Source organism: Parasteatoda tepidariorum, chromosome 12 (genome assembly GCF_982258835.1).
Source record: "Parasteatoda tepidariorum strain Cologne lab strain chromosome 12, Ptep-v5.0, whole genome shotgun sequence".
Taxonomy (NCBI): domain Eukaryota; kingdom Metazoa; phylum Arthropoda; class Arachnida; order Araneae; family Theridiidae; genus Parasteatoda; species Parasteatoda tepidariorum.
This window is the reverse complement of record NC_141766.1, coordinates 17,104,528-17,115,260: the sequence shown is the minus strand read 5'-3', so window position 1 is coordinate 17,115,260 and position 10,733 is coordinate 17,104,528. Positions and strand designations below refer to the sequence as shown.

General features: G+C 31.7%; 1 protein-coding gene across 2 annotated transcripts in view; it reads right to left on the bottom strand.

Annotated features, from left to right (window-relative positions):
• Positions 1-2,717: 2,717 nt before the first annotated feature.
• LOC107454981 (uncharacterized) overlaps positions 2,718-10,733 on the bottom strand; it is a 39,948-nt gene continuing 31,932 nt past the window's right edge. Inside the window, exons 7-10 of one of the 2 annotated variants that reach the window (XM_043049504.3) lie at positions 5,927-5,973; positions 5,762-5,867; positions 3,759-3,937; positions 2,718-3,069 (exon numbers count right to left, since the gene is read on the bottom strand). In XM_043049504.3, coding sequence (XP_042905438.2) covers positions 2,981-3,069; positions 3,759-3,937; positions 5,762-5,867; positions 5,927-5,973 — 421 coding nt within the window. In that variant the 3' untranslated portion in view covers positions 2,718-2,980. The remainder of the gene's footprint in view (positions 3,070-3,758; positions 3,938-5,761; positions 5,868-5,926; positions 5,974-10,733) is intronic. The other variant, XM_016072367.4, reaches the window with a different exon arrangement.

The window sequence follows — 10,733 nt, the reverse complement described above, 5'->3', positions numbered from 1 at the left end:
TGAGTGTTTGGAATTTAGAAATTTTCCTTCATATGGAATTCAATTTTGTATCATCGTTGGGCTGAGAAATAGGTAATTGCGAGAGCTAATTGTAACGAAAATCGAAAATATTAACGACTGAAAAATTCTAAAAACTAGGAAAATTATATTAAGAGATAAACGCCTGAAAATTCGGTAATAGAGGGATAAACACTTTGTTAAAAAAAAAAAAGAATATTTTGAGTGTTATTTAACATTGATTAAAAATTTTGCTAAAGGAGGAAACTTGTTGTAAAAAGACTATTGCATTCTAAAATGCGTAATAAAAGCTGTTCGCAATTTGATTTACGAACCTTTTTTAGAAGAAATTTAAAGATATAACTTTGTAAAAAGTGACAGTTTGAGGAAGATAAAAATAATTGTTGATTATCACGGATTCACACATGGTTTTGCTTAAGCATACTCATTTATTCAGACTACAAATTAAAGATTTCTATCTGATAACCATACTAATTGGCTTTAAGAAAATACCTAAAATATGTGTTTATACCAGGCATGAAAGTTTTCAGCTTTTACTCTGAATTCAGCTTTTTTCAAAGCTTTTTAAGCTCCATACATTTATTAACTTCATAATGTTTGATTGTGTTTATGTAGAATTCAGCTTTTTTGGCTAACTGGTACTTTCATTCCTGTTATACTTAAGTGATAAAATTCAACATTTGCATTCTTTGAGAATGTTAAAAGCGTTACAGCAACACGTATACTGATAAAAGTTATGAATCTATCTGATGACTGATTATCTAGGTTAAAAGTGCCGCGAAAAGATTCCAGTGAGGCAACGATTCCATTAATCTTTAGATGCTGAATTTTCATTAAACATATTTTTCATGGTTTTGATTTAAATTTTTTATTATTTTGTTCCAATTAATTTAAGCCAAAATAAGAGAAAAATATATTTAGAATTATAACAATTTAAGGTTATGAAATAGAGATAGATTGGCGCAGATCGAACATTTATTTAAGTATGAACTGACTGTTCGTATCCAAATTTTCACTTGTTTGCAGTTATTTAAATGAAGGAAGCTTTAATTTATCATTTTTTTTTTTTTTAATTTACAAAATCAATTATTGAATAGGAAGGAAATAAAAAAAAAAAATTTCAAGCTACTTTTTTTGAATTTTATGTTTAGTGCAAATATGATTCCGATTATCTAATATATTTTTTTATTAACTATCAAACTGTTTTATAATTAAATATACCAAAATATAAAGGTCGTACTTAGAGCGTCAGAAAAGGGACACCGGTGTCCCATTTGTGTCAAAGGGATAAACCTTCCATCTAACCTGCATAATCTCCCGTACTATAACAATACGTTGAATTGAGACAGCTTGTCTCTCAGTGGTTGTGTGGAAAAGTTGTAAACTACCATCAAAGAAGTATGGAAGATCTTATCAATCGCTTCTGTGGGCATAATGAGCCAAAACTTTTGAAAATATGACTAAAAATAAAAATTCATAGCAGATTTTTGATCGGTTTACATTAGCGCTTAAAGCTTAGAAGTTACTCTTTCTTAAAACGAAAATCTGTTCAAAATTTTAGAATTATAATTTAGCCAGTTTAAGCGTGGAATTTAATTTTAGAATTACCCCACAGGACGCGGAATTTAAATCAAGGAACGTGTATACACGTCGAACGAAGGGCAAATTGTCATATTATAAATTTTACGAAAATTCATAATATAATTAATAAACAATGTAAGAACGAAAAACTAGAAAGTATTAAATTTTTATGCAATAAGAAATTAAAATTTCCAAAAGGTTAACTGTTATTAGAAACTTGTTAAGAATTGTCAAAAAATGAAATACAGCATAAGAAGCAGCAGAGAATTTGATAGATTCTTATATTCAATTCAAGAATATCTTGGACTCTGCCTGGTAGAGTTGCGTTACCAATAAGCAGGGCAAAGATTGGCCTGCTATGCTTGAACAAGCATTGGTCTAACGAAATTTCTTCGCAAATCAACTCTGGCCGTTCAAGTCTCGGCTTACGTATGTAATTAGTTTTGGGCCACGAGCTCCCCTTCCGAAAAATAAAACACTCAAGGGGTGTTATTTATAATATTAAGGAAATATTAAATTTTCTAATTTTATTTAATTGAAATTTCGAATTTATACATGACGTGCGTCTTTAACTGGTTAATATTTTCTGACGCATCAACGGCACCAAAATTTACATTAGTTCATTAAGGGAGGCAGAATTTAACATTCTAAATTGCTGTCTTTTTGCCTCCTTAATAGACTAATCCAAACTTCGGTGCTGTTGATCCAACAAAAGATAATATTTTTGTTAAGAAATTAACTTTTAAGCACTATCATGAACCGATCAAACTGCGATATTCTTTTAATTTGATGCATTTTTAGTCAAATTTTCTAAATTTTTGTCCCCTTAGATTCAGAGTTACATTAAGATATATGCCTTTTATGATGGTAGTTAAAAATTTTACTTACCACGAAAAGATTCAAAACATTTCCACTTTTTCGATCTATCATTCTGTACAGGGTACAAGTATATTTTGCATTATTATATGTAAACGATTAAGAGTTTCGTGTTGTGACCTTGATTTTAATTTCTTATGGCAAAGTTAACATTGATATACGGTTGTTTTCAGATTATAAGCTCATTATTTTATTAAAGGTTAAATCAGGTTTGAAAGTTTTCAAAAGAGAAAAAAAAGAAATTCAGTTTGAAACATTTTATTTTTTAAAAAGCTTTGCACTGAACAACTTAAAACTACATAAAGGTTAAAATTTTAATTTAAAAACATCTATATATAAAACAATTTTAAATTGTAAAACAAATTCATTGATGAACATTCTAAAATTAGGCACAATTTTTTTTAAACTGTGCCTATTTGTTTTTGGAATTTTAACAATACAATTAACAAATTTCACAAAATTGTAAAAACTAAACTAAAATTTTAAAAGAATGTAACTGAACAATCTAAACTTTTGGTGCAATACCGCTCTCAATTGAAACTTCAGAGTCATATGGAGTTCGATCAAATGTTGAATCATAATCTATGCTTGAACCTGTAAGAAATAAACCGTAATTGGGGAAAATAAAATATTGCAAGAGTCCAATAATAATTAAATATGAAATATTAAGAGCTTATGCAAAGATTTTATAAAACAAATAGGCACGAGCGTCATGATGAGGATGGAAAAACACCATTCTCCGATAATCAGGAACTGTTCTGGAATAAACCATAAATCTTAAACTGATCAATTGTGAAATAAAGTGACAATCCAGCTTTTCGCCAAAAGATTATTTGCTCCTATGCTCTCCATAAAGTTATTCAACTATTAAATTATTTTGCGTAATGTTATAGAAACTGAATGATGTGTACTCAGTTGAATCAATTATGGAGCATTATTTAGCAAGATTACAGGCTCTGATTGCACAAGGAATTCATATACACCTACCAATGCTTGTAAAAACTAAATGCTGGATTTCGCATTTGTATTTTTTGCTTCAATTATAAATTCAAAATACTTTCACACTTCAATTATAAATTCAAAATACGTCTTCCACACATTCATAATATGATAATGCATAAGACTAACAGGAATTATTTCTCGAAAGCAGCAACTTTCTGAAAACTTGTTGCCCTTTTACAAAAATAGAATTTTATAATTGAAGAAGTTACATATGCGACAACAAATGATTAACAAATTGTTACAAAGTTAGATAATTTAAAATAAAGTTTTAATTTACTTACCGGTAAATGATGGACTGGTAACTTGTATAGTAGGATTTGGTGCCTCGTATAAAGGTGTACTAACAGCGAGAAATTTTGACATCCTACAGTGTTGGCCAGCTTGTTCTAGCTCTAGAGAATCTCCTGTTGTTGGAGGTTCCTGGCCAGGCTGGAAGTTTCTGTTGTAGAACTTACGATTCCTGAAAGAAAGCTCATTCAGGGTAACTAATACATATTATAATTTCGTAATAAAAATATAAACATTGTGATTTTCTAAACTGACTAATCCCTATGAAGTTGAATTATAAATGTTGTGGGCCGGACTATGAACAACATTTTGGCTTCTCAGACAAACTCATTAATCTGAAGGGTTTCAAGTCACTACTTTTTTACAATTATTGTTTTAAATAAAACATTAATGGACTTTGAGAAATAGAAAACCCTTCTATAAACCAGATTTAATGGTTTAAACTATTACCACTATTTAAATAATTTACAATTTATTCATAAATGTTGACTCGAAACATTGAAATTTCGTAGTGACTGAGTCATCGTGATTTAATCTCGATTTAAGAACATTTTTTTATATTTTCTTAAAAGGTTTTATTTTCAACTTTTCAATACACAAAATAAAGAGATCAGGTGGCGATTTTTAGAGTATTTTACTGTCACCAAGATAAACACACAACTATTGTTTTGGACTTAAGCTCGTACGTTCTAAATACAGAAAATGGAGCTCACGTTTTCACGATAAATGCTACAGCACCAACACTAAACACCCTTTCTTTCATTTCAGACACTTGAGACAGAGCAAAGCATTTGTTTTTTGATTCTTGCCTGTTTTTTTCTCTTTACAATCAGAAATCTGAACACATTCATTACGAAAAATTTATATAAATAATTTTTACACATTATGTTAATGTTCTTCTCTTTCGGAACTTTATTTCTTTCTCACTTTTTTTCTAGTCTAATCATTTTTAAACGACTGGAAGACAAGGGGCTCAGTTTGAACGAATAAATGCTTGGCTCACATGATCATTGTGTTTTGAGACTCTTGAGTAGTATTTCTTGTATACGTGTATTTTTTACTAGATTATTAGTGTTTAAAAAAAAAAAAAGTTCTTATAAGAATCGTCATTTGAAGACCTGTCTTTTCAAAATGTAAGAATCGTCACTTGAGAAAAATAATTGTTGTAGAACACTTTTTACTTTGTCAACAATATACAAACTTCGAATTTTAATCTAAATGATAATTTGTGAAATGAATTTAATCTCGCTGATTGAAAAACATGAAAACACTAAGTATGATGAAGCACGGCTTGAAACAAGAACAGTGATAAACAAGTAAAAAGAGGCAAAATCAGGACTGCCAAAAAAAAGAGAGAAATTTCTAAATATAGCAACCATGTCAGCTTTTTTTATACAATACATCTACAAAAAATGAAAACAAGTTTTCTCTTCAAACTCACCAGAATTACTTAATACTATTAATATTTTAGAAAATACAGCAGATTTGAGGTCATAAATTATATTTTTTTCTTCTTTAATTTAAAACAAAATTATGTGTTTGAAAATATCGCCTCGTAGAATAAGCTGTCGTAAGCAGCTGTATACTTTCTAACCGGAAGAAGAGCCGATCAAGAACCCAAGATTGTTGTTTAAATTTATGTTGAAAACACCATCGATGATCCAATACCACCTGGATGAATCTTCTAAAATATGCGAACTTCATTATATTACTACAAAAACTAGCGGTTTGTTAACACGTCTAACATTCGCTCTATTTTGAGTGTTTTTTTTGTACCACAATCGATATATCTATAAAGTATATTTTGAAACATGACAGGATAAAAGGATATCTATACAGGATGTTCTGAAACATGATAGGATGAAAGGATATAAATACAGGATGGAACACATGAACTCTTTGTGAAAACCCGATGAGATTAAAACATTTTAGAGGTTAGCTTTTCTTGCATTGTTATACTTAATATCAGATTCAAAAATTGGTGTTTAAAACGTACCTGTTTTTCTTGCAGTAAAATACAAATAGGACCACAACAGCTATAATCAAGAAACTAGCGAAGGCAAAACTGGCAATCACAACTGCAATAAGCAACATTAAGTAACCTAAATTAATAGAATTTAACAATCTTCTTCCCATAGAAGTAACAAAAAAAGTTTATTACCTATGCCATTAATTTCACATCTCTCACCTAAGTACCAACCTTCGCACCTAAAATTAGAATTAAATAATTAATAACAAGATGCGCATTTATGTGGGTACAATTTTTGTTTTAAGTTTCGGAACACTTTAGTAAGGAAGAGTTGCCTTCTGCAATTAAAATGAAAACTGCAAAAATTTGTAAATATGTTCCGCTCGCAATAGTGCTTAAAATTTGAAAAAAAAAAAAATTCGTTTTTATATTTTTCTTAAGTTAGCTTAAATTTTTAAAGTAAGCGCCTTATTTTTTTAAATATTTTATGGTTTGAATAACCTAAAAAATTATTCTGCCTATTTTTTAAAAATTTTCTATGCTAGAAAAACGTGCTTTTTTCCTTCAAAGAAACAAAACAAAAAAAAACAGAAGATTGCAATTTTTTTTACTAGTTTTGTTAAAACTGAAAGACTCAGAACACATGGCTTCGCCAAGTTTCAGATCACATCCTATCCAATAAACCAGCCAGTTTTTCCGTAAGGTATTTAATTATATTATAACTATTAAATTATTTTCAATAGTCTGTCTGAACATTGATTTTTCGCATCTATAACACATTTAAACAATTTTTGGAAAAATGAAGTTTAGTGTTTGGATATGTCCATCACTGGCTTCATTGTTCACATATTTTATTCGAATCTTCTTTTACAAGTTTGATACACAACCCAAGGTGTTTGGCAAGTAGTTTCAGAAATTATGATTGATCACCTTCATTTAAAGACAGAATTCTTTCTAATGATTTCAAAGTAATCCAAAGTTTATCTTTGGTAGTACGAAATTCAGTCTTTTCTTAACAATATCTGTTGGACAACAGAATCTTTAGGTTGTATACAAGAAGGATCTTAAAAGCAAGACAAATAGTTCCAAAAGACTGCTAGGAATTTCTTCAAATTGCTTCAAAATCATTAATTCTTGTTTAGCAAATCAAGACTTATGATATTCAATCAATCAATTCGGGCACTACGAGAAACATGAAAGCTCTGTCTCTCAGGCCAACTTGTAGCATCGCATAAAGTATGTGAACATTTGAGCAACACAAAAGTCTAGATCAGTTCATGCCAGTCGCTTGGCCATTAGAAAACTCTGATACTTTTCCACTTAACTAGAGAAATATTGTGCAGCGTCCAAATGCATCTTATCTTGGTCAGCAAGTGAAGAAAAATGATATCTTATTTGTCACCCAGAAAATTTTGCCCTTTCAGCCAATTTCGATAGAAGAGCCGTGATGGTTCCGGGGTGGTTCCATCGCCGGGATTCGATCCATCCCGGCGATGGCTGGTCGATATGAATTCGCCTCCGGCTTACACCGACCACAGTGCTGGCGGGAAATATCCTCAGTGGTAGACAGATCATGGGTTAGAGCAACACCTCCTAGAAAGAATAGGTCTCAGCACGGGTTACCATAAATATCCCTTAGTAGTCCAAACGTAATGACATATTTTGTATTTTCAACCACTGCGCAGCTTAGTACCCCTAGCGTAATGACATCTTTCTTATTTTTCGTCTACTGCGCAGTTAACCCATATCGGACCGCTCATTAAAACAATAGGAAAAACGTAAATTTTTAAAACCTTCATTAATACAGGGTACTTAAGCACATGAAATAAAAAAATTTAAAAAAGATTTAATATTTTTAAATATGCAGACTGTCCTATAAATAGGACAACGGTCCAATACACTACCAAATATTACAAAACTTGACTTACCTCAAAAAAAGTTTTTTTTACGAATGAAAATCCAAAAAACAGTCTCGACATAGACCAACATCGCACATTTTACATATAGTAATGGGTTTCTTCTTACAAGATTTTAATTGGCACCGTCTTTGACGACCATCAGGATTTTTAACTAGCACATGTTCTGAATTTAGAAGAAGTTCTTTGTTATTTTTCAGAGACATTATTTCGTGGGATTGTTTCACCAAGGTAACTTATTGTTATAGATCTGCGAAATGTTAGCAAATCCTGAGTATCGTCAGGTGAAAATAGTTCGGAAATTTTCCAGGCTGCGATGAGGGCGGTTTCAAAACAATTCACTAAACGCGACCAGTACCATTTTTTCCTTGAATAGATGCAAAGTAATTTTCCATATGACTGTCAAATAGGTCAACTCCATTTTTATATTTATTGTATGATGTAATACAAAATGGAACACCGACATCTTTCCTGCCTCCCTTTACACGACGCTGTATTTTTCCGTATACTTTTGTCTCTTCAAAATTAGTAAGCAGCGAAACTACACGGTTGTCGTTCCACCGAACAGCAGCTATTTTGTTCGCTTTATCAAATAGGGCATCGGATGTTCCTCTTTCAGTTTTAGCTTAACATTTCAAAGAAGTTAGATGGCATTTTGCCATTCGATTGTCTCTAACAGTTCCAGTAGCACAAAATCCTTGTTGTTGCAAACGAACCATCAATCCATGTGAAGTAAAAAAGTTATCCATATATACCTTATGAAACTTAGGAATTTTCGCAATAGAGAGCAAACTTTCCACTACACGCTGAGAAAGAGGTTCCTTACACTTTTCTTGAGCACCTTGATAAGGAATAACATTGAAAGGATATCCATCATATGAAGTCAACATCCACAACTTGTATCCAAATTTTACTGGTTTATTCTTCATAAACATTTTACACCCATGTTTACCGAAATACCTTACCGTTCTTTCATCAATGGTTAGATTTTCGATTGTTGCGGCGCAACATTGAGTTTTTCTAAAAGTGGACGAATTTTATAATAGCGATCCTCATGCATGAGTTATTATTAAAATGTAAGTATTTTTTTATGTCGCTATATCTTTTCCTGGACATAGCTCTATTTACTAGAGTTGTGCCAGTGTCAGGAGCATTCGCCCAATACATTTTTTCTCGTGGTAAAATGTGATATCCACTGTAGAAAAGGATTTCTATAAAATTTTTGAAATCATTTTCATCGACACTGAAACAATGATCATTTTTCTGAAACGTATATCGATTAGTTTCTGCTACTGTATGTGATATCATACTATCAGCCATCATGTGAAAAAGTTCAAAAGGAGTTTTTCCCGATATCTTGTCCGTAATATGTTGATGTTCTTCAGAGGAAAAAGAGCACGGTAAGAGCGAAAATTTTGGTTCACATTTTTCCCATTTGGGTGGTTTAGCATCAAACTTTATTTCTTCACAGATATTTGACAAAATTTCAATAGTTCCCGCAGAATCTCGAATTTCAGAATCACCACATGTTCACTATATTACAATTTGTTATGGAATCATCTATATCTTCTTCATCACTAACGGCGTCCGGTTCTGGGGGAATAATTATCATTTCAGGATCATCTAAATCCTCATCGGATAAATTATTCATATATTCTAGCGCTTCCTCGGCAGTTCGAAATTTTTTGGCCATTTTACTAGAGCAAAAATGACCAGACACATGCGAACTACAAAATAAAGACACAACTGAACTAATGGGAAGATAGGGAAGAACTGAATGAAATTTCAAGTGTATGTGCAATAGCCTACACAAAAGAACTGGTTTGGAGAGAGGGGACTGGTATAAAAGAATTCCCACCCATTATTTCCCACACCCCACCCATTAGTTACTTTTAAAAGATAACAATAAACACTGCCCCATGAATTCAAAGAATGTTCTCTAGAAGCATGGGTGTGTTGTGTAAAAGGGTGGGTATTGGACCGTTGTCCTATTTATAGGAGTTAGAAAACTCTTGTCAAAAACCTTATAAAAATTATTTTTTTCCTAGATATTTTTTGTATTTTGTTTTGCACCAATGATTAATTACAAAAAGAGAAGATGTTTTTTTAAGAATTTTTTTTTTTAATTATATAATGGCTTTAAATTACGACTTATTTCTAGGAGTGAATTCAATGTAATTTTTTTAATAATTTAATTTTTTAAATTCCATTTTTTATACATTAATCTCTTATATTAGACAAATTTTCATAACTTGCAATAGTTATTATGTGAATTATAAATGTTTCTTTTACTTTATTTGTAATTAATTCAACTGTCCTATAAATAGGACAGCGGTCCAATATGGGTTTTAACTTCGTCACATCGGACTACTAAATTGATCTGTGCTGAGGACTTTCTACTTCTAGGAGGTATTGGTTAAAGTCCCTTTGCCGTCAGGTTAACCGTGGGAGGTTCTCGTGGCCTTCCTGTCCATGCAACGCAAATGCGGATTAGCTCCTTCAAAAAGTCCTCCACGAAGGCAAATTGCTCTCGGTACTTGATCCTGGAGTTCCCTTGTCTTCTGGATTGGGTTAAAGATTGCAAGGCTACGGAGTTCAACGACGGTTATAAAATAAAATTTCGATAGAAAATTTTGGACAGGACATTAGCAAATGCGACAGTACGTGGTAAGTAAAACGACATACTTTAATTCTTCATTTCTTAAAGAATAATAGTTTCTAAAAAAGCCGTGACCATTTAAAATCAATTTTTACATTTTCAGTGGTTTGTAACATTTGCTGAATTAGAGTTGACAGAATAACTACACTGCGCTGGTAAGGGATAAGAAATCCAGTCACTGGCTATGAATCCTTACGAATTATTACTAATATCATTAGAAGACCTTTCTTCCTTCTTGGATTTTAAAAATCAAAATGTGTGGATGGTCGGAATTAAAAATTCAAATTTTAAAAATTAACAGGCCAGGATGGCCTGGTTGGCAGGGCGCTGAACTCACGTTTGTGAGAACGGGAGTTCGAGTCTAGCCGACCGAAGACTCCTTTAGTAAATGGAGACTGGTGTACGTTAAATTTGTCTGGTCACG